Genomic DNA, 23,816 nt, shown 5'->3' with positions numbered 1-23,816 from the left:
GACTGAATTTGAGAAGTATGGGAAGTCCATTAATCACCTTAAGAACATAGTTGCAACTTCTAGCTCTTTAGACAATTCGACTTCCTCTGCTTTTGCACATTTAGGTATTCCGGTTTCTTGGAGAAGCAAGAAACAGTAAATGGTTGCTAGGTTGCCACTGATGTTGTATTATGATAATCAGACTACCATCAATATAGCACATAGTTCTATTTAGCATGATTGGACAAAGTATATCAAGGTGGATAGACATTTCATCAGGGAGAGAGTGGCTTCCAGAGAAATTTGTCTACCATTCATTGCTTCTGGAAAGCAATTAGCTGATATACTTACTAAGGGAGTTCCCAAATCTAAGTTGCAGTAGTATGTACACAAGCTAGGCATGATTGATGTCCAGGCTCAAATTGAGGAGTGTAGCAATATTGGGCTGAATGGGCCTTAACTTATTCCCTGTTTATGCATTTTTATTTATCTTAATGGGTTCCTCTTTATAGACCTGTTAGCATACTTTTTATTTTTTTATAAGATGCCACACTCTTAAGGGCACTCTTGTAATTCTACCATGATTTCTAATTAGAGCAAATAAAAGTTAATTAGGGGTTGGGATGAGACATAACTATTGTCCAGAAAAGAAGGAGAAGAGAAGTAAGAACAGAGAAGAGAGAGGAGAGGAAAAAGGTTTGAGAGCCAAAAAGTAAGGCTGGTGGGGCCAGCTTTTGGTATTTATATTAAGGCAACATAAACAAATAAAAGAAAGGGAGAAGATACAATAGTACCCCTACGGTAATAATTTGAATATAGTAACAGACTTTTAACACTCCCCCTCACGTTGGAACATATATGTCAATCATGCCCAACTTGTCACATAAATCATGATGCCGCAAGTGATGTAACCCTTTTGTGAAGATGTCTGCAAGTTGGTCTTCAGAACTGACATAAGGGGTACATACTTCCCCTTTGACAACCTTTTCTCTGATAAAATGTTTGTCGACTTCGATGTGTGTATTTCTATCATGCAGCATTGGATTAGCAACAATGTTTATAGCTGCTTTGTTATCACAATATAAGGTCATAGGTCCATCAACTATAAATCCCAACTCACTCAACAAATTTTTTAGCCACATAATTTCGGCCACTCCATGAGACATTGCCCTATGTTCAGCTTCAGCACTAAACCTAGCCACCACATTCTGCTTTTTGCTTCTCCATGTGACTAGGTTCCCTCCCACAAAAGTACAGTAGCAGCTGGTAGACTTCCTATCATTTAGGGATCTTGCCCAATCTGCATCGGTATACACTTCAACTTTCAAGTGCCCATGCTTTTGGAACAATAAACCTACACTTGGAAATTTCTTAAGATATCTAAGGATTCTTTCAGTTGCTTCAAGGTGGGTGGTCTTAGGGGCATGCATGAATTGACTAAGAGCACCTACTGCTAGACCTGGCAATTGGGGTGGGCGGTTCGGGTTCGGGTCCGGGTCCGGGTTCGGGTTCGGGTTAAGACACTTTGGGTTGATTTTGGCTCAGGTTGAATTTCAAGTTGGGTTATCAAATGCTAGACCCTAACCCTAAATGTTTGGGTTAGGGTTGAGCCATGGGTCAATTCGAGTCATCCCAAAAAATAAATGAAATTTAAAAAATAAAGAAAAACTACATGAAAAATGACAATCGGGTCAGTGGGTTGACCCATGACCCAACCCAACCTAGTTTTTTTCATGTTGGGTCGGGTTGGGTCATTCTCACATTCAGGTAGCTAAATATGAGACCCTAACCCTGTTTTTTCGAACTGGGTTGGGTCGGGTTCGTGGGTTGAGTCAACTTTTTGCCAGGTCTACCCAATGCATAAGCAATGTTTGGTCGAGTCATAGATAGATATAGCAATCTTTCTACAAGCCTCTGAAATTGTTTCACATCCTTGATGAATTCACCTTGACAACCACCTAATTTGTGATTAGGATCAATAGGAGAATCAATAGGTTTCACTCCCAATTTTCCTGTATCTTGGAAAAAATCTAAGACAAACTTTCTCTGGGAAATGAAGATACCTTTTGTGAACGGGCAACTTCAATTCCAAGGAAGTACCTTAAAGGACCTAGATCTTTCACCTCAAATTGAGTAGCAAAAAATCCCTTCAACTTTTGAATTTCGTCTTTCCAATCACCAATGATAACTATATCATCAACATGCACTATCAGGGCTGCAATTTTTCTTTCCCCTCTTTTCACAAACAATGCATGATCAGATTGACACTACTTGTAGCCTCTTTGTTGAACAAATACATAAAACTTGTTGAACCAGGCTCTTGGTGATTGTTTCAGGCCATATAATGACTTTTTTAACCTGCACACTCACTGTTCATCACCTTGAGCTCGGAAACCAGGGATTGTACCATGTACACTTTTTTAACCTGCACACTCACTCTAATGGAGTTCATCTTAGCAATTGGTGCAAAAGTTTCTACATAATCCACTTCATACATTTGTGTAAACCCTTTTTCCACTAAATGAGCTTTATACCGCTCCACTATGCCATCAGCCCTATGTTTTACTATAAAAACCCATTTACATCCAACCGGTTCCTTCCCCTCAAGAAGATCCACCAATTCCCATGTACCATTTTTATACAAAGCATTAATTTATTCCTTCATTGCATCTGCCCATTCAGGCACCAACAAAGCTTCTACCACATTCTTAAGAAACAAAATGAGAAATGGGATGTTTAGTGGTGCAAGACCTAACGCCTTTCCGGTGAGCAATAGGAAAGTCAAGGTCATCAACAATGGAGGTATCAATAGCAATAGGGTCAGAAACATCAATGGGAACCAAGGTACCTAGTTGGGTAGGGCCCACCCCCCAAGAATTTGATGGCATTAGTGGTATAACTTCTAGGTTCTCCACAACTCTTGAACATGGTTGGTCTTTGTGACGACAAAAGAAAACACGGAAGGGAGGAGGAGAAACAGGGAAGAAAGGCTCATTCTCAAAGAAAGAGACATCCATAGAAACATAATATTCCTGAGAGACTGGATCAAAGCACTAGTACCCCTTCTAAGTTGTGGAGTACCTCAAGAAGATGCAAGGAATAGCATGAGGACCCAATTTTGCATGGGTGGATGAAAGGTTTTGAACAAAGAAACAACATCCAAACACACGTGGAGGAATAGAAAGAAAATGAGCCTTGGGAAAAAGGAATTGAAGTGGAGCTTTGCACTCTAACCAACGAGAGGGCATACAATTAATGAGATAAGTAGCACTAAGGACAACCTCAAACCAAAAACGTTTTGGGACATTCATATGAATCACTAACCCCCAAGCTACTTCAAGAAGATGCCGGTTCTTTCTTTCAGCAACACCATTTTGTTGGGGTGTTCGAGCACATGAGCTACGGTGAAGTGATCCACACGAAGCAAAGAACTCCGTGAGATCATTATGAAAGTATTCATTGGCATTATTGGATTGGAAGACTTAGATTTCAGTTTGAAATTGGGTGAAGATCATCCGTTGGAAAGCTTGGATAATTCTTGGTACTTCATCCCTAGTTCGCATTGGATACACCCATGTGTATTTGGAATACTCATCAATAAAGGTAATAAAATACTTGTAGACACTCTCAGATGGTAAAGTAACATGGCCCCAACAATCAGAATGAACAATATGGAAAGGAAATTCAGATTTATTATTCTTTGAAGGAAAATGAGTTCTACAATGCTTACTCAATTTACAAGTTTGACATGTAAACTCTAACACTGATACTGACTTAAACAACTCTGGAAACACCATTTTCAAGGACTCTTCCTCATCCACCCTTTTTTTAAAGTCCCCCTTCTTAAAGGGATTTCCCCCACCTGTAACAACATTCCCTTTCGTTGCCAATACAACTGCATCCCCCCCAGAATTATTCATCAAATTTCTTCTACTTTTCTCTGACTGTACTAATGCATATACCTCCTGGATAGATGGAAGATCTTTGCTGCCTAAGATCTAGACTCTAATGGATTCATACACAGGGTTTAAGCCATGAAGAAATGCAAATACTCGCTGATGGGAAACAAGGGACTTGTACGCTTTTGCATCTTCATCACACTTCCATTCCACTCTCCGATAGTGATCTAACTCCTTCCAGATGGAGGTCAAGTCTGAATAGTACACAGAGAGACTCCTTTCCCCATGTTTACAAGTAGATGATTCCACCTATAATTGATAGATCTTTGCATAGTGACACAATTCAGAATAGGTTGACTTTGCTTGTTCCCAAATCTCATAAGCCGTTTCATCCAACATAAAATTTCTTCTCACCTGAGGTTGCATAAACACTAAAAGCTAGGACATAACCATGCTGTTTTCCTGGTTCCATCTATCATATTCAGCACTCCCAGAATTAGGTTCTTTAATTCTCCCATTTATATACCCTATCTTTTCCCTTGCAGTAATGTACAACCTGATCCCTTTCGACCATTCCAAGTAATTTAGACCATCAAGGGGTATGACAGCCATAGGGAAGGAAAAATCCATACCCCCATTCAATCCATTCTGCATAGAGGAAACACCAGATGTGGCAGAATCTTCACCACTCATGATAACTGTTTCAGGTCACACCCAAAGTAGTCACAAAAACCTAAAACAGTGCAATCCACCACCCCAGAAAGTTAATATTTATTTAATTTGTCTCCAGTCCACACAATTCCCCCTTAGCACACTGTATTACTGTTGAAAAAATGGCTTTGCAGCAGGAAACTAGAGACAACCACCTTTCAGTTCAAACACAGCATTTCAATCACTAAAGAAATAATTCTACTGCTGTTACAGCACTTACAGGTCATCAACAACCTACAAACCAACCACAGGGCTGCTGTCACAGCACATGCAGGTCATCTCCTGACCTACAAACACACACCATAGAGCTTCTGTCACAGCATATACAGGTTATCATCGACCTACAGAGCATCACAGGGATCAACCAATCCCACAAAAAAGGAAAGAATAGGTGCTGATCACCTCACATCAGTTGAGTGAACCTACTACAGGTTCTGTCCTGGTACACGACCAGAAAAAAAAATAAAAGAGAGGCAGAGAAGGTACTTCTGGAATCAGTCCGATGCTGTACTCTGGATCTTCAGTAAAACAAACAGCAGCTGGTGAAGAGAGAAGACAGAAAAAAGGCTTGCTCAATCTCCTTTCAGATCTAATAGTCCCGCTCTGATACCAAATTGTCCAGAAGAGAAGGAGAAGGAGAAGAGAATTAAGAAGAGAGAAGAGAGAGGAGAGTAAAAAGGTTTGAGAGCCAAAAGGTAAGGCTGGCGGCACCAGCTTTTGGTATTTATATTAGGGCAACATAAACAAATAAAAGAAAGGGAGAAACTACAATAGTACCCCTGCAGTACTAATCTGAATATACTAACAGATTTTTAACAATAGCTCTTTCTCATCTCCTTCTCCCTTTTTCTTCCATTCTTCTTCTTCTTCCTCTCTTCTCATTCTGATTTATCTTTCTATATTTCTCTCTCATCTTCTTTGATTATTTCTTTTTGTTCTACTGTTGTCATCATCTACCTACAAATCTTTATTTTCCACAGTTATGTTTACTCAAAGGAACACATGCGGTCCAGCTGTGTCACTCCAGTTCATATGGTTCAACAAATCTAGATGTAAAGTGGAAAAACAAGCTCAGTTTACACACCTAGTATTTTTGGAAGCCATGGCTAATTTTATTGGAATCATTGGAAGATATGATCCTTGACATAAAGACATCATTCATAAATAGGTATGTAAATGGCTCCAAAATGTCAGATATAACCATGCAAAGTATAAATATTAACCGATAAAGGAGTTACCATGCGTATCCGAGCCATATTGTAGTAGCTGATCTCAACAAGTTTCTGCAAGCTGAAAACACGAGCCGGAGTTTGTTTAAGTTCTTCAGCTGATACACCACAAAGAGCTGTGAAAAACTCCACAACTGAATCACTGGGCAATTTTACACTGTTCACAAATACTTGTTCAGCTGGTTTCCCAGCCAAATCCTTGAGAGAATGAAGAACTGCATCCCTGGAAATTTGATTTGATCCATGCATAACAGTAGCTGCAATAGCTGGAGTTGATGTTATAAATTCTAACCGAGAAACACATTCTAAGACAGCATTCCACGTGTCTTGCAAGGAATCTGTCTCTGAGTCGCAAAGAGAAAGCAGAGTCCGCAAGGCCTCCACATTTTTACTACGCATATCCTTTGGGGCATGCAAGAAAGTAAATCTGAATGTAAATTCAAAAGCATGGAAGTTAAGGCAAAGAATGCTTTGTGTTTGCTTATCCAAAAACAAAACAATAATTATTGGGAAATATGTCAAAAGGAAATAACTGGAAATGCTTGGGGAAAAAGAATCAAAGGACGATTTACCTGACTAAGGACGTCAAAAAAGCATAACGCATTGTATCCATTCCAAGAACACGAGTCATGTGTATACCTGCTCTAAATCCCTCCATGCACAATAGAACCCTAGGCTTATTCTCACCTTCTTCCATTGTAACTGAGAATGTAGCAAGCAATGGCCATCCTACAGCTTCAACCATTGGCCTTACAATTTCAATATGCTCTGCTGTATAGAAAACACCTCTTTTTGCCCCTTGTTTTCTGAAAAAAGCCTGTGTTTGCTTTATGATATCTTCACTATCTGACTTACTATCACCAGCTGACTTTCTTCTGGGGAGAGCCAAATTAAGAATGTTGACAATACGACCTCTCTCTTCTGTCTCTGGCCTTTGTCTGCTGCTTTTGCCACCACTAGTTATGTCATTTTTCATTTTTATCTCCTCCTTAACAATTGAATCATAAATTTCCACCAGGAGATCCTTCGGAGCACACTCCTCCGCATCACTTACAGTATTCATGCGTATAAAATCAGACTTTGACATTTTAGGCCACACCATCGGATTGTGTGCATCAGTATTCAACATGATAACTGCATATGCAAGAACATATGCAGTATCTGCATTCTTGAAAAGTCCAGGATTATCAGCACAATACCTGCATAAAATCCAATATATTGAAGATTAAATTGCAAATAGAAACAGAAAAGGATGTAGAAATAGGAAAGTGGGAGCCTCGGGGCTACATATCTTCTGAATGCATATGTATTATTACCTAATAGTATCTGAAGTAGGACTGAGATTAAAAAACGAAACCAAACTCATACTTTTTTCTAGGTCTCTATGGGCCTTTGTATGGTTCTCACAGCAGGCTAGCAATCAGGTTTAACTGAACCTGATCCCATTCCATAGTCTTGAAAATATTCATCACCAAGTCCAAGCCCAAGCCCTATAAATCATTCAGTTGAGCCTAAGGCCCACAAATTTGATCCCATCCCAGCAAGCCCAATAAGTTAGTCGCACATTTGAATGGACCCATATTATAAACAAGGATTCACTACCAATCAAATCTTCTTAAGATTCCCATAATGAAATTACCAAAAATAGAAGATTTGTTTGGATACTCAAGAATTTGTGTATATTTGTAGGAACTTAAAGACAATATTTTTTCTAGCAAGTCATTTTTCTTTTTAATAAAGATTAATTCCTAAATAGTTGTAGGAATTCCTGAATAAGCATACTTTAAATCTAAAATGAGATGCATCCGCCATGTAAATACATGTAAACACTCTATTGAGCATTAAATGGATAATATAAAGAGCTTTCCCCATTGCTGTGTTTGGTGCTGACTCCAAACTTATAGAAATCCTAATAATCTCTAGATGGTAAATGTGAGTCTCTCAACTTCAGGTTTAAATTGGGACTTTGGGTTCAGAAGGGATCTTAGGGATTCGGAATGTGAGTCTCTCATCTCTCTTTTGGCCAGACTTGGCTCACTTTTTTTGGATCAAATTGTCGAGGATACCAGAGTATGGTCAATCTCCCCCAATGGTCTTTTTACTTGCGCTTCCTTCTTTAACTTCTTAACTCAGCCAGCTACCATGGGGGCAATTTTCCCGGTGAAAGAAATTTGGAGTAAGCCAATCCCTCCTAAGATTCATGCTTTTTGTTGGTAAGTCTTCCTTGGAAAGATAAACACTTGTGATATGCTAAAGAAAATAAGGCCAAATAAATGCCTCTCCCCTCATGTGTGCAGCCTATGTAAATGCAATGGTGAAACTGTTTCCCATATCTTTCTATTCATCCCTTTTGTGCTTTGTATTTGGGAGTATCTTTGTTATCTTTTTGGGTGCAGGTGGAATTCCCCACAGAAGGTGGTGGGCCTTTTTGACCCTAGCTTCATGAGGCAACCAAAACAAAGAGGAAGATTATTATGGATATCGGCGAGGGCTGCCTTGGTTTGGACTATTTGGGAAGAGAGAAATGGAAGAATTTTCAATGAAAAAAAAAGATCAGAGAAGGAAATTTTTGAAACAATAAAGTTAAAAGCTGCTCACTGGGTAGAAACTCTGGAAGACTTCAAAGTCTTCTCTTTGAATGACATCCTCAGAACTTGGAAGAAAGTGGCTCTATCAGCGCAAGGAAAAGAAAAAAAAAAATATGGAGTGGAGACCCCCAGAAACAAATTTCGTGAAGCTGAACTTTTATGGAAGCTTCCTTGGTAACCAAAATGAAGCTGGGATAGGAGGTGTCTTCAGAGATTCAGGAGGAAAGGTGTTAGCTTTGTATTCAGGGCCTCTAGAAAATGGGGACGCACCGACTACAGAGCTAATTAGATTCCTGCAGGGATTAAGATTTGCGAGGTACTTTGGGTTCCTTAATTTGGAAGTGGAAGGGGACTCTCAAGTGGTCATTGCTTGGACAAGATGTAGCACCCAAATCCCATGGATCTATAGGCATACTTTTAGGGAGATTTTGAGCATTGTAAGGGAGTTGAATGTTACTTTGAAATGGGTGAGAAGAACAGCAAATGAGATGGCAGATACTCTAGCTAAACAAGGGACTAGGAGACCCCAATTGTTTTGGGCTGAACTGTAAACTGTAATTTGGAAAAGAACACTCTCACCCTGTTGTAATTTTCTGTTCTAACTCTAATAAGATATTATCTCATTGATCAAAAAAATCTCTAGATGGTAAATGATGACTCCAAGAGAAACCCGGTAGTATTAAGATCTATCTTTAGTTCACCTCCTCCATCTTTTCAGTTCTCATCTTATTATCTCACTGTTTTCCTTTTCATTTTATTTGTTCGTTTGTTACTGAATTTCCACAATCCTCATATATATGACAGTATCATAAACATTCTTATCATTACAAACCCAAAGGCCCTTTACTAAACCTCCAACCAGCCCTTCCTATTTACTCAAACATATAAGCAATGACAGACCATCTTTACCCAGCAATCAATTCTGTCTCCCCTTGTGTTATCATTAATTTAGAGATTCTCCAAAGTTCTTTCCATCCCATTCTTTTGCGAACGTTTAAGTTAAATATCAAAACTAGAAAGCTAAAGCCCTCTCGGTTCCATTAGATATTCATGGTAGTCTCACCTTTAGTTTCGAGTTAAGTTTTTCAGTCACTTGTCTATCAGTCAAGCATTAGTATGTGTGGTTTTTCAGTCATACACACAATTCAATGTCAACCCAGAACAATATCCTGTGGACCACTTGCTAAGCCCATAAGTAGTAGAGCAACCACTACAAATACTTTACAATAGTTCCACTTCGCAATGAAAATATGGAACTACTACTTTTATTTTTGGATGTCTAGACACATATAGCTGCTGTACAAAATTCTGGAGCCATCAAATAAGTAACGAGTCCTCAAGCAGTGCCTTTGATGATTAAATAGTCCTTTTTTCAGATAATGAAGGAAAACTTACGATTAAAACCAAGTTAAGGAGGTTTCACCTAAAATCAACTGTAAAATGAGTCCTCAAGCAGTGTCTTTGATGATTAAAAAGTCTTTCTTTCAGATAATGAAGGAAAATTTAAGATTAAACTGTTTTCACTTAGATCCATAAGAAGAATAGAAGAAGCAGGGATGGTGGCACCCTCAATGGTATTTATATGTATCAGCAAACATATAAAAGATATGGAGAATTACACAAATGCCCCTATGGCACTAACTAATAATAAAACAAGAAAAATAAAACTAAGAATGAGCTGACAACAAAAACCAAGGCAAGGAGGTTTCACCTAAAATCAACTGTAAACAGCTTACAAACTAAGACCAAAAAACAGAGATCTACTATGATTCATCAAGAACATCTAAAGTTCAACATAAATCTGTTCTGAAATGCAGTTAGTCTAGATGAATAGCTTTAGTTTTATTAGAAATACTTTATAACTATTTGTTAAATTTTACTTCTGGTCTATTTTTTTATACTATTTTGAGTATTGATTTAATTGGGATTTCTATAGAGCAATTCTATGAGATCTATTGCTGCACTATTAGTTATTTTCCTTTCAAGTTCTGGTGTAATTAGAAATTTTAGGAAAAGAAACTTGCTCCTTCAGTTTTATTAAATATGAATTATTAATTCCTTTCCAAGTTCTGTGCTCCAAGTAGAAGTATGTCAATATGAAGGGACCCCAGATTACTCAAAAAAGATCAAGGGACCCTCTCTATACATGATTCTTCATCCGTCCAATCACAACCTGTGAATTGTCTTGACCTCAATGCTCTCAAAACCCAGAGAACACCCAAACCCAGGCCCTTAGCAGAGCAAAGGGCTCTGCCCCAACAGACAAGCACCAAAAGGATTGTAATGACCATGCCACTAAGAGTACTTTGGGCAGTATAATTGGTAGATTATGATGCCTACTAGTATTATGGAACAACCAGAGGTAGATTATGATTCTTCATCCGTCCAATCGCAACCTGTGAATTGTCTTGACCTCAATGCTCTCAAAACCCAGAGAACACCCAAACCCAGGCCCTTAGCAGAGCAAAGGGCTCTGCCCCAACAGACAAGCACCAAAAGGATTGTAATGACCATGCCACTAAGAGTACTTTGGGCAGTATAATTGGTAGATTATGATGCCTACTAGTATTATGGAACAACCAGAGGTAGTTTAGGATGCTAATATTGCTATTTTGTAGGGTCTTATGAGACTATAGAAGCTCTAAAATTTGTTCATGCATGTTCGTCTTATTGTAATTGAACTGTTTCTGTTTATATAGTGAACAAAAATTTCATTAGAAAGAGAAAAGAAGAAAGATATATCATCATAAATACCAAAAGTCAAAACTTATCAAGCACATCAACTCCAGAAATGGAAAAAAGGAATCAACATACACATTCAAGCCTAAACAAGCTCTCCTTCTCTTCTAAGTGGTCTTAGGAAAAGATAAGCAAACAAGACCAAATACAAACATATATCCACCCCATGTCGATTGAACCCCAAAAAGGAGAAAAAAACAAAAAAGAAAAGGAAACACAGGCAGCATAATCCACTATTGCTACAATACAACTATCTATGACCAAAATACCAAGCCTTCCCAAGAAATCATGAATCTAAATCAACTAAATGCTAACCCTTAACCAACTAACTGTTGAGCTTCTTACCAAGTTACCTCTACTGCCAAAACACCCAAGTAACTTTTCTGTCTGCAGAAAAAAAAAAAAAGAATTGGGCTCCTTCTGATGTTCTCTCTAGTCAGCTGCTATTAAGAACTGATTTGCTTGCTCTCACTCTACATCTATTGATTACTAGAAGAGATCCACTTCATCTGTTATGTGTGTGCTAGTTTGCAACTTCAGGTTACATTATCTTGCTCCTTATCTATTAGTTGTGGCACAAATGAGTATGCTGAGATGGATGAGTAGAAAAGTTAGAAAGGATAGGATCAGAAATGAAGTCATTCAAAGAAACCTAGGAGTAGCTACAGTAGGTAATAGAATGAGAGAAAATAGACTAAGATGGTTTGCTCATGTGCATAGAAGACCACCAACAGCACCCATAAGAAGTGGTCTGTTGCAAGTTGAAGGGGAAGAAGGGCAAGGGACAGACCAAAAAGGACATGGTTGAAGTAGTAAGAAATAATTTAAGTGCCCATAATTTAACAGTTGATAATGGCATTAAACAGAACAGAATGGCAAAACAGGATTCATGTAGATGACCCATATAGTTGGAATATTGCTGGAATAATGATGGTTAGATTGCTTTTGTTTCTGCTATAACCCATTCACTTGTGATAATCAGGTTGGGGTTTCACAAGTTTGAAGTTGGATCTGTGTCCAGGACTGACAACAATGGCAACTGTGAACGGAGACGGAGGCGGCTGTGAACAATGACAACAATGGCAACTGTGAACGGAGACGGAGGCGACTGTGAATGGAGGACTGACAACAATGGCAACTGTGGTGCAGGACAAAAGCTGTAAAGGTTACAAAAATAGAAAAGGACCAGCGTGGGAGGGGTTGGAGAAGAAGATGGGGAGCGGAGATGTGGTACAACCCAGGAAGGAAGATTCCAAACACCAGTAGGAATCTCTCCTACAAGAAAGTGGTGGCGGCGGGAGTTTGGCCAAACTTTGGAGCAACAAAGCAAAAGATTGTTGGGGAGAAGACTGTGCTAGAAATGTTGGTGGAGGGGGTTTGGGCAAGGACAGTGTTTTTGCAGGGGTGTTTAGTAGTCACTTTGATAGAAAGTGTCTGGCAGAGGAAGTGGAGGCTTGGGCGGAAAGGTGCTGGATGGCGGTGGGTGGAGTGAGGGTAAAAAAGCTAATAGAAGACCTTGTACCTTTTCATAGTTCCGCAAAGGAGGAGGTGGACTGGGCGCTTAAGAATGGACCTTGGAGTATTGACCAGAACAGATTGGTACTAGATTGGTGGGAAGAAACAATGGTGAACTGCACACCAGAGAAATTGGGGGAAACCAGAGAGCCGAAAGAGATTTGGATCAAAGTTTTTGGGCGGCCACTCCCCTTGTGGTGTCCGAGTGTTATGCAAGGAATTGGAGATGTTTGTGGGGGATTTCTAGGTACAGACAATTCAATGGAGGAGCTTAAGACCTATGAATGGGTTAGGATGAAGGTGAAGGTGAGGGGTAAGATGCCGGAGAAAGTGGAGATTGAAGCAGGGACTTGTCTTTCTGTGTGTGGCTCTGGCCTGAAAGAAGACCACAAGTGTTTTACAGGGAGGGTAGAGGGAAAGGGCCAAGGGAATCAGGGGGAGTGGGAGGACTCGATGGTGAGTAGAACGGTAGTAATTGCCGAGGAAGAAGAGGAGAGCAGAAGATAGAGGAGCTTGTCGGAGAAAGAGAAGACAACAGGAGAAGAAAAGATGGAGCTGCGACCCATACTGTGCACGATCCCTGATGAATCCCGTCCAACCTTATGGGAAAAGATGGTTCCAATCAGCCACAAGATAGCCATCCAATGGACTTGGGGGAGTAGAAAATAAACAAAAGGAAATTCAAATTTTAGACACGGGACAAATTTGGGAGGGCTTTTCAAAAACCCGGCTTAAAGAGGCAATGGTCGAGTGTCTTCTTGAATTGAACCTGCTGCCAGCTGGAAGTCATTCTGGAGAAATTTGCCTCAAATCCTTTCCACAACCCCTCTTCCCCAACTCGGTTCACAAACAAAGATAAAATCTCCATAACACAAATGAAGAGCAGTGGGTACAGGGGGTCTCCTTGTCTTAGGCCTTTGGAACTTTTGAAGAAATCAGCCAGCTCTCCTTTCACAAGAACCGCAAATTTAGGGGAAGAAACACACACTTTAATCCTATTCCTTCTGGCCAAAGTTCATCCTTTCCAAGACAAAATCAGACATTTCCAGTTGACATTATCATAAGCCTTCTCAAGGTCCAGCTTACAGACAGAAACTACAGAGGAGCTCCAAAACCAGAGCTAGAATATAGAGAACCAAGCCCAAAACTAGGTTACAGCTCAAACAAACTTCTAGACCTCAGCCGTGCACTAAGAGCCCTGGATTGAAACCCTTTCACAGCTGAAGTCCAAGACACTAATTTCCCCACACTACAAGATACAAGACTGTCTACATCTTTATATTTGTTTTGAAAAACTCTTCCGTTTCTCTCTGCCCAGATGGTGCTGATCACTGCTGCAGGAATAGCCAACCACACACTTTTTGCCAACTTGGAGAGGCCTTGAAGGTCCCAGTTTCTTAAAAGATCCATCACTTTACTTGGCATGACCCAGGAAAGTCCCACAGAAGAAAGAAAATGATCCCACAAGGCTGTTGAGACAGGACAATGTATAAAAAGATGGCTGTTGTCCTCTTCGTTTTGGCCACAAAGCACACAACCCAAATTTTGAATTTGCATTCCTCTTCTAACTAGATTCATCTTAATAAGGTTTCTGTCCAAGGCCACAGACCAAAGTTGTGCATTTATTTTATGAGGGGGAATCTGGCTCCAAACTTTTTCAGCTGGGAAATTCTCACTATTCCCCCCTGACAATTTTTGGGCAAAGGACTTCACTGAGAATAAACCATCAGACGACCACTTCCACACCCAGGAGTCTTCTTCCTGCACTTTTAATATCTGATTTGAGAGCAGAGCAAACAGATCCATCACTTGATCCACTTCCCAATCTTGAAAAGCCCTTGTGAAAACAGGATTCTAGGAAACAACATTTTCTCTCAGCTCATAGCAGGATTCCATAATTTTCTTCCACAGAGAACATCCCAGAGACGGGAGGTTAGAAATGGCTAGCCAGTCCCCACTGTCAGTTTCATATTTAGCTGCTAAAATTTTCCTCCACCAGCTGTCTCTTTCCATACCAAATCTCCATATCCATTTTCCCAACAGGGCCCTGTAAAAAGTTTTCAGCTTCCTCACCCCCATTCTTCCTTTTTCTTTCGGAGTAAACACCTGATCCCATTTTACTAAGTGAATTTTCTTCTCCTCCAAACCTTTCCACAGAAAATCCCTCCGGAGCTTTTCTAACCTTTGAGCCACTTTTGTTGGGATTGGGAATAAAGAAAGAAAATAGGAAGGTAAGTTGGATAGGGAGCTCTTGAGGAGAGTAATTCTGCCCCCCAAAGACAAGTATTTAGCTTTCCAAGAGGTTAATCTTCTTTCCAACCTCTCCACCACTGGGTCCCAAACTAAGGAGGAAGTGAACTTAGCCCCCAACGAGAGGCCAAGATACATAGTGAGCAAAAAATCCAATCTGACAGACAAGAACTTCTGCTAGAGCCTCAAGATTCTCAACCCACCCAAATGGAGGTATAGGTGATAAAATGTTTCTGCCAGCCCACAAATTTCCCTACAAAACCCAACCAACTGGTGGGGGCTTCTTATCTCTACCATCCAAAATCCCAATTGTTTCCGTTTTCAGCAATAAAGGAATTGAGATTATTGCTGTAAGAGATCTTCTTCTATCATTTGCAAGATAGTTTGCAATTTCTGATTACATTAGATGGGCCTTGTTTTTGTTATAACTCTTTCTCATTTTCTTTTTGTTTTATCAGATGGGTCTTGTTTGCAGATTTCTCAGTTGATGAGTTGCTAAGGAATTGGAAGGAGATTGCAGAATCAGCTTCAGCTAAAAAGCTTCAAGTTCCTGCTGGACCCCTCCACCTCATGGTTTTACTAAACTGAATTTCGATGGCAGCAGTATGGGCAATCCAGGGCCCTCCGGAATAGGGGAGTGATAAGAGATGAAAAAGGGAATCTGTTAGCTATATATTCTGGTCCAATTGGGATGGGAGATTCTTTGATGGCTGAGATACTAGCAGCCCTTGAAGGGGTACAAAGGGTCAAGGACAGGAATATTAATAAATTGATCATGGAAGGAGATTCTGAAATTGTGGTGAACTGGCTAAAAGAGGACAACTCTAGCCTTTGGAATTACAGCAATTAAAAGAGAAAATTTAAGTGGCCGACTAAGGACATTGAAATTCAATGTACATGGGTAAAGAGAAGTGCAAATTCATTGGCAGATGGTCTACCTAGGCAAGGGGTGAACAGAAACTCTATGTTTTGGGCTGTGCTGTAATTTCTTTACATTTTGAGTGTACATTGGTTGTATTCGGGAGTTAAGATTGTTTAGCTCCTTTGCTTTGTAATTTTCAATACTTTAATAAAATTCACTGTTATTGATCAAAAAAAAAAAAAAAAAAACTTTCATGGACCTGTTAAAGATTTAAAAGAATGATCTGATTAGCGTGACTCTACCTCTAAAGGTGATAAAAAAATATCTTGCTTATGGAGGCAAACTAATGTTGCTGAAAAGTATTTTATCTTCCCTATCCATTTACTTGCTGTCTGTGTACCCAATTCCAGCTAGTGTGGTAAATAATGTAGAAAAGAAAATGAGACAGTTTCTGTGAGAGGATGGAGGGATGAGAAGAATAAATACCAGCTGGGCAATTGGAACAAGATCTGTAAGTCTAAACAGCAAGTAGGTTTGGGTGTGCGTGGGCAAGTGGTATTAGAGGTAATGGAACCAGTCAGGGAGGACTTTGGAGAAGAGTGATTGCAGCTAAGTATGGCTTTAGCAATTCAGATTGGGAACTAGGAACTCCAAATCAAAGTTATGGATGCTCAGTACGGATAGGTTTTGAGAAATCTCATGACCCCTTCTTAAAAGGAATGACATTTTTTTATCAGCCTTAAAAGGAGTAAGATTTAAAATCGGAGATGGACTCGGAAAAATTCTGGGAAAATGGGTAGTGTTAAGACAGATCACTTAAGGAGATTTTTCCCGCTCTTTTTGATGTGGCAGTAAACAAAGAATCAAGCGTGGCAGAAAATATGCAGGTGCAAAATAGCAGTGTGGTGTGGGTTTCTCAGTTCAGAAGACTTTAATGATTGGGACGTAGAGGCAATGGTGGATTATCTGCAAAGATTATATGATATTCAGGTAGATATTGGAAGAGCTGATAGAAGAGCGTGGAAATGGGAAAAATCTGTGAATTTTTCAGTTAGATCCTTCTATAATGCTATCTCAAGGTCAGAGGGAGCAGTATCTCCCAGTAAAGGTTGTCTTGTGTAAGAATGTCACACTAAGGTGGCCTTCTTTGTTTGGCTGGCCTGCCTGAATAGACATTTAACCAGGGACAATTTGGTAAGAAAGGGTATGCATTTGGCTTCGACTAGCTGTATCTTCTGTGAGGCCCAAGAGGAATCTCTGAATTATTTGCTGCTACACTGCATTTTTGCCCAAGAGGTATGGTTCAAAATCTGGAACTTGTTTGAAGTAAAAAGCTGCTGTCTGGAATCAGTAATGGATTTTGTAAGAGGTTGGAGAGTAGGAGGTTTAACCTTGAAAGGAAAATATTGGCTTGGAACATGGTGCCTGCAACAGTTTTTGGTGCATTTGGCAGGAGATACGTGCAACAATTTTCAAGAACAATAGCAGTTCTTCCAACTTAGTGTTTCATAGAATAGTGGGCAAAATGTTGTCTTGGCTATCTGTATATAAACTGTTCGAGATAAGAGATACAACACTTTTTTTGTACATGAGAATCTCTTTTTGTGAAGCAGGGCCAGGGGGGTATAGGTCTACAGGGGCAGTGTTTGTAAATCCCAGGCCCAGGCTGGGCATCTGGGCTAGTTGTATAAAATAATAAAACTATGTTTTTAAATAAACTCTTAATTTAATTATGCTGGCGGCTAGGGTTAATGATCACTATCCTAGTCGACCTTCTTCTCTTTTCTTCCCTTTCCTCTGTCTATTGCTGAAATCCCCAACTTTCTCCTCTTCCATTCACAAGAAGCTTGGCCGAAATCAGCACATAAGGCTTTCTACAGGGGCAGTGTTGGAGTATGGTATTATTCATCAGAGCAGTTGCTCCTATAGTCCACAGCAGAATAGTGTTGCAGAGAGGAAGAACAGACACATCGTTGAGACGGCAAGAAGCATGATGATCACAGCCACAGTTCCGATTCGTTTTTGGGGTGATGCAGTTCTCACGGCAGTATATCTGATTAACAGAGTGCCCTCTCGTGTACTCGGATTCAGGACCCCATTCAGCCTTCTTTTTCCTCAGGGGGAGATGTTTCATATTCCTCTAAGGGTATTTGGATGTGTCTGCTTTGCAAATATTCTTGGTCATCACCGTTCGAAGCTTGATCCCAAGGCAAAGAAATGTGTTTTCCTTGGATATGCAGAGAATCAGAAAGGGTACTGCTGCTATGATCCAGTCTCTGGGAACCGGTATGTTACTATGGATGTTACCTTTTTTGAATCCACGTACTTCTTTCTCAAAGGATCCTTCTCAGGGGGAGTGTTTTGGGGAAATAAGTCAGCAGTCTATCCCTCTCCCAGTTCCAGTTCCTATGTCTACTCCTATGCTTGACCACCACCCGATGTCACCCACCTTGCCACCTCCTTTGTGTTCCATCTCACAGCATTACTCACGGCAGAGACTTCATAAGGCGGTTGATTCCACTACAGCAGAACTCACACCACTTCCTGTCAATCCCTTGGAGACTCCAGATTCGGCTGATACGGATTCAGGTATTCCTCTTGATCCTACTATTTCAGTTCCCATTGATCCTACTGACACTGTTACAGATAACCTTGATCTCCCTATTGCTCTTAGAAAAGGGAAGAGAAAGTGCACTGCCCATTGTATCTCACAGTACTTATCCTACAGTGGACTTTCTCCTTCCTATCGTGCTTTTCTCTCTTCTCTTGATTCAGTGTCTATACCCAAGGGTATTAGTGAGGCTCTCTCCAAACCTGAGTGGAAGACAGCTATGCAGGAAGAGATGGAGGCTTTGATTAAGAATCAGACATGGGAGATTGTGGACATACCAGATGCCAAGGAGACAGTTGGATGCAGATGAGTTTACACAGTAAAGTATAAGGCAGATGGAAGTATAGAGAGGTACAAGGCAAGACTTGTTGCAAAAGGATACACACAGACCTATGGCATTGATTATCTAGAGACATTTGCGCCAGTTGCAAAGATGACCTCTGTTCGGATACTCCTTTCCCTTGCTGCCTCATACTCTTGGCCCTTGTTTCAACTGGATGTAAAGAATGTGTTCCTAAATGGGGATCTGCAAGAAGAGGTGTATATGGATCTTCCAGCTGGTTTTTATGATAATGTTGAAAAGGGAAAGGTGTGCAAGCTGAAGAAGTCACTATATGGCTTGAAACAATCTCCCAGAGCATGGTTTGACAGATTCAAAAAGGCCCTGATTGTTTTTTGCTACACTCAAACTCAATCTGATCACACCTTGTTTGTGAAACGCAGGGGATCTTTGCTGTCAATCCTAATTGTTTATGTGGATGACATTGTTGTCACTGGGAATGATCTGAGTGAGATTGATAGCTTGAAGAGGAACCTGCATAAGGAATTTGAGATTAAGGATCTTGGAGAACTAAGATACTTCTTAGGCATTGAAGTTGCAAGATCGAAACATGGCATTTTTATCTCTCAAAGGAAGTATGTCTTGGACCTTCTCCAAGAGACAGGGAAGCTTGGAACAAAGGCAGCTAGCACCGCCATTGATCAGAACCATAGAATCAGTGCATCAGAAGGTGAACCAGTGAAGGACCTTGGGAGATACCAAAGACTTGTCGGTCGGCTACTACACTTGTGTATGACAAGACCGGACATCTCCTATGCAGTAAGTGTAGTGAGTCAATACATGCATGCTCCACGAGATCAGCACTGGAAAGCAATTGACAGGATCCTTGCATATTTGAAGGGACATCCAAGCAGAGGCATATTGTTTACTGATCATGGACAACTGAAGCTAGAGACCTATACAGATGTGGATTGGGCAGGATGCCTTGATGATAGAAGGTCAACTTCAGGAGTGTGCACCGTAGTTGGGGGTAACCTAGTCTCATGGAAGAGTAAAAAACAAACAGTTGTGGCAAGATCAAGTGCAGAAGCGGAATATAGGGCCATGGCACATGGAGTTTCAGAACTTCTCTGGATCCGTTCTCTGTTAAAAGAAATTGGTGTAAAGGCAAAAGAACCTATGATGCTATACTGTGATAACCAGGTAGCAATCAATATTGCCCATAATCCAGTCCAGCATGACCGTACTAAGCACATTGAAGTAGATAGACATTTTATCAGAGAAAGGGTAACTTCTGAGAAGTTTGTCTTCCAAACATTTCTTCTGATCTGCAGCTTGCTGATGTTCTCACAAAAGGTGTTGCGAAGAATAAGCTGGAACATGATCTACGCAAGTTGGGAATGTGGGACATCTATTCCCAACTTGAGGGGGAGTGTTGAGTGGGCTGATTTATGTTTAGTTTGTTTTCTTTTTATTTTAAGAAGTTGTTGGGCCTTGGGCCCATTAGTCTTTTATTTTTAAAGGAATTGTAAGTACTTAGTTGAGTTGTCACCCTACTAGGGGCATCTTTGTAATATCCCATATTTAGGTTAATTATAAATAGAATGAGGGGCTGGCGGCTAGGGTTAATGATCACTATCCTAGTCGACCTTCTTCTCTTTTTCTTCCCTTTCCTCTGTCTATTGCTGAAATCCCCAACTTTCTCCTCTTCCTTTCACAAGAAGCTTGGCCAAAATCAGCACATAAGGCTTTCTACTAATTATAAACTAAAAATTACAGAACATATATATATATATATATAATTATTGTATATATTATTTTTTTATCAATAAGGTGAAATTTTGTTAATTGCAAAATGAAGGTATTACATCAACGTGGCAATTTCTTCACCAAGAAAAAAAACTTTAGAGTTTTGCCCAAAATATTTGTTGTCTAGGCAGTCCCTTGTATATATTAATTTATTAATATATATACCATATATGTTATATATGGTTTTATATAAATATATATATATATATGCATATATGGCTTTTATTACATATCTATAAGGTATTAGTATATAAATATATGGAATATACATATATAACATACTTTCCAAGCTGGGCTGGGCTGGGCTGGGCTGGACTAGACTGGGCGGGCAAAGGATTTGCTTGGCCCAGGCCTGGAAAAAAAATGGCTGCAACCACTGCCCAGGACCAGAAATTTCTGGGACAAGCTGGGCTGAGCTATGCGGGCCCAGGCCGAATGATCAACCCTATTCTCCCAATCCATCGTGTGTGATTAAGCATCTACTTCCCCAATTAATTTATCTAATTCCCCAATTTTAGAAAAAATATGTACACCTATAGAGATACAAGTACATAGCATAGATATATGCACAGGAAATTGCACACACAAGCAATTAACATGTATACATGTATACTTCCATACCGCTCAGCAAATTTTTCCATGATGCGATCTATTTTCTGTGCTTCCCCTGGAAGTCGAAATCCTCTTAGGAATTCACGTATTGCAATATCAAATTTCATTCCAGAAAAGTTCATTGAATCCACATACGCATGCATGACAGCAAGGGGGAACTCCTCATGTTGACCCAAGTAATCACCAATCATAGCCTGCAAATCAATGAGCTTAGATAAGCTTCTTCAAAAGTAAAAACTAAAATCATACTACTATAAGCCTCACCTTATCCAAACTGGGAGTGTTCCTCAGAAATTGAGCAACTGAACCAGGTAACTTCTCTACCAGCATATTTGTAAATAAATACTCAATTCCCTTGACAGGTTGTCTGTTGAACTGACAAAAAACAATGAAAAACTCTAATCCTTGGATATTTAAAAGCTCAAGGATAAAATATCAAAAAAAAAATATTCTACATTATTAATCCAGAGATGGATAAAATGAATAATACAATTCTAAAATCCTTTATAACATTTTAGTTTCCAACAATGTAAAGTTTTCGATGCAAATACAGAAGCGAGGAAAAAAATTGTGTAAGGAGAAACCAAAATTATTCATGAACAGTGACAATTGCATAATGTTTGCATGATTTGGATTTTAGTATTTTTTAAGTTTTTTCAAATTTAATTTCTAGCTTTCTTTGGTGTGTAAGGAATCACATTAAGTTACAATATTTTAGAAATTTACTTTTCTTGCTGTAATTATTATTTATAGTAGTTTCTGTAATTTCTATTTTTAAAATCATGGCATACTATTTTTGGTAATTTCTAGTTTCCTACATCAAGTTAGTTTTACTACAATTATTAGAGAGTTATAAAGCTAGTTTGAATGGGAAATTACCATAGCCAACAACCACAGCAGGATTATTTTTGCTTCTACTTCAATTTCTCTTCTTTAGTTGACTGTGAATACTTGTTGTTGAAGCCAAATGTTGCACTCAAATAGTTTTCTACTTTTATTGGCACGAGAATACGAGGTTATCGATCTGCCTTTTTATAGATCCACAGCAGGGTAGGAAGATCAACCCCAAAGGGAAGAAAAAACAAGGAACATAGTGAGTAGAGAGGACTTAGAAGCAATGCAACAGCAGATTAAGCATGATGTTAATGTAAAGCAGATGGATAGAAGGCAAGGTCGATGGGTAATCCTGCTTAAAAATCCATACAAAGTATGTGCTGGGTAATTGGGCCTTGAGGAGCATCCTGGTTCTTTTGACTATTTCTCTTTTTATTTCATGTTTAATGGGCTTTAGTTGTAAAGGGCCTAAAACCCTTTTTCTATTTCTTTATTCTTGCTACCACCCTATTAAGGGTGGGCTGAAAGACAGCCACGATCTCTTCCTCCCAAAATCTTCTCTTCTCTCTACTCTTCTTCACTTCTATTCTGATCTGTTTTTCTACATTTCAGAACATCTTCTTTAATCAAATCACAAGATTTACTGCTGTGCTTTCTATCAACTTAGTATCAGAGCAGGTTCCTTTTTTTTCCTTTTTAAATCCATACACTACTAGGATCAGCAGTGTCTATACAGGATTAACTTGCTGATCATCTGAAACGAAGAGGTGTCTGAAGAAGATGATTAAGGTGAGGGCAAGTTGGCAAAATGCCTTGGGCATCTGTCCAATAGTTTGTGGTTCCAGACTCCAGAGTTTCTGGAAGAAGATTTTTTCCAAGAAAAGCTTTGGATTGTGTGATTTTTTTCTATTTAGATCGATGTAATGTTGTGTTTAGATTGTGTTGTCCCAGGTGTTGCCTTAACACCTGCTGTTGATTATATTTATCTTTTTTTATTTTAATGAATACTTTTCCTTTTACCTTTTAAAATAATAATAATAATAATTAAATAACAAAATATTGAAGGGAAAAGTAATAAATCCAACTTCATTCAACAACTAAGGAGCTTGCAACCTCCAGAATAGTTTATTCACAGAAACACAACGAAATATTTTATTCAGTTCAGCCACTTCAGATTTTATCAAAAGGGCCCTTACTACCTTTAGAAACTTCAAGCTTCTTCAAGTTTCGCCACTTTAACTGATATCAAATGGCCCCTTACTGTTTTTAGAAATTCCTAGTTTCTCAATTTTAGGTTTAGTAGAAACAGTAGACTTACAAATATTTCCTATTCCTAGTAGAATTTGAATTAAAATAGGAAATCACACCTTGATTATTATTAGATTATAAATATAGGTAACAGGTCTTGTTAACAATGCTATTATTCTAATAGTTGAACATCAATAAAATAGCTTCTTCTCTGCTCCTACCACAGCCAACAGCTACAGTAAGATTTATTTTTGCTTGTACTTCTAACACTGTCAATGGGTAGGGTCAGGTTCAGGAAGTGTAGACCCAGACCTGACCCTAAGTAAATATACAAAACTAGTTCTGAACCAGATCTCATAGGAATTGTAACAAGGACTATTGGGTCTGGCCTAAGACTTGTCTCTAATTAACAGTTATACTTTTAACCCATAATTTGACAACAAACTTATTTGCTAGATTGACACATTTGGATATTGTAATATGATAATATTATAAGTATACCATGAGATAAATTTTTTTTAGTAAATAAGTACAGTAGGTACTAAACTATATGGGATCTCCTCCCCACAAAAACTCTGCACGCACCCTGAAGCAGTAGCATCCACTCCACCCACACATTGAAACATTTCCCCATGAATTTAACACACATT

At 39.3% G+C, this 23,816-nt stretch overlaps 1 protein-coding gene across 4 annotated transcripts in view; it reads right to left on the bottom strand.

The window, feature by feature from the left end:
• ATMIN7 (HOPM interactor 7) overlaps nt 1-23,816 on the bottom strand; it is a 100,010-nt gene that overhangs the window by 25,927 nt on the left and 50,267 nt on the right. For all 4 annotated transcript variants that reach the window (XM_010247769.3, XM_010247767.3, XM_010247768.3 and 1 more), the window contains 4 exons: nt 21,349-21,459; nt 21,094-21,278; nt 6,391-7,017; nt 5,828-6,245 (listed from right to left, as the gene is read on the bottom strand). In XM_010247769.3, coding sequence (XP_010246071.1) covers nt 5,828-6,245; nt 6,391-7,017; nt 21,094-21,278; nt 21,349-21,459 — 1,341 coding nt within the window. The remainder of the gene's footprint in view (nt 1-5,827; nt 6,246-6,390; nt 7,018-21,093; nt 21,279-21,348; nt 21,460-23,816) is intronic.

This window comes from Nelumbo nucifera, chromosome 6 (genome assembly GCF_055504915.1).
Source record: "Nelumbo nucifera cultivar China Antique chromosome 6, China Antique-T2T, whole genome shotgun sequence".
NCBI lineage: Eukaryota > Viridiplantae > Streptophyta > Magnoliopsida > Proteales > Nelumbonaceae > Nelumbo > Nelumbo nucifera.
Note: the sequence above shows the minus strand (reverse complement) of the source record. Positions and strands in the feature narration are given on the sequence as shown.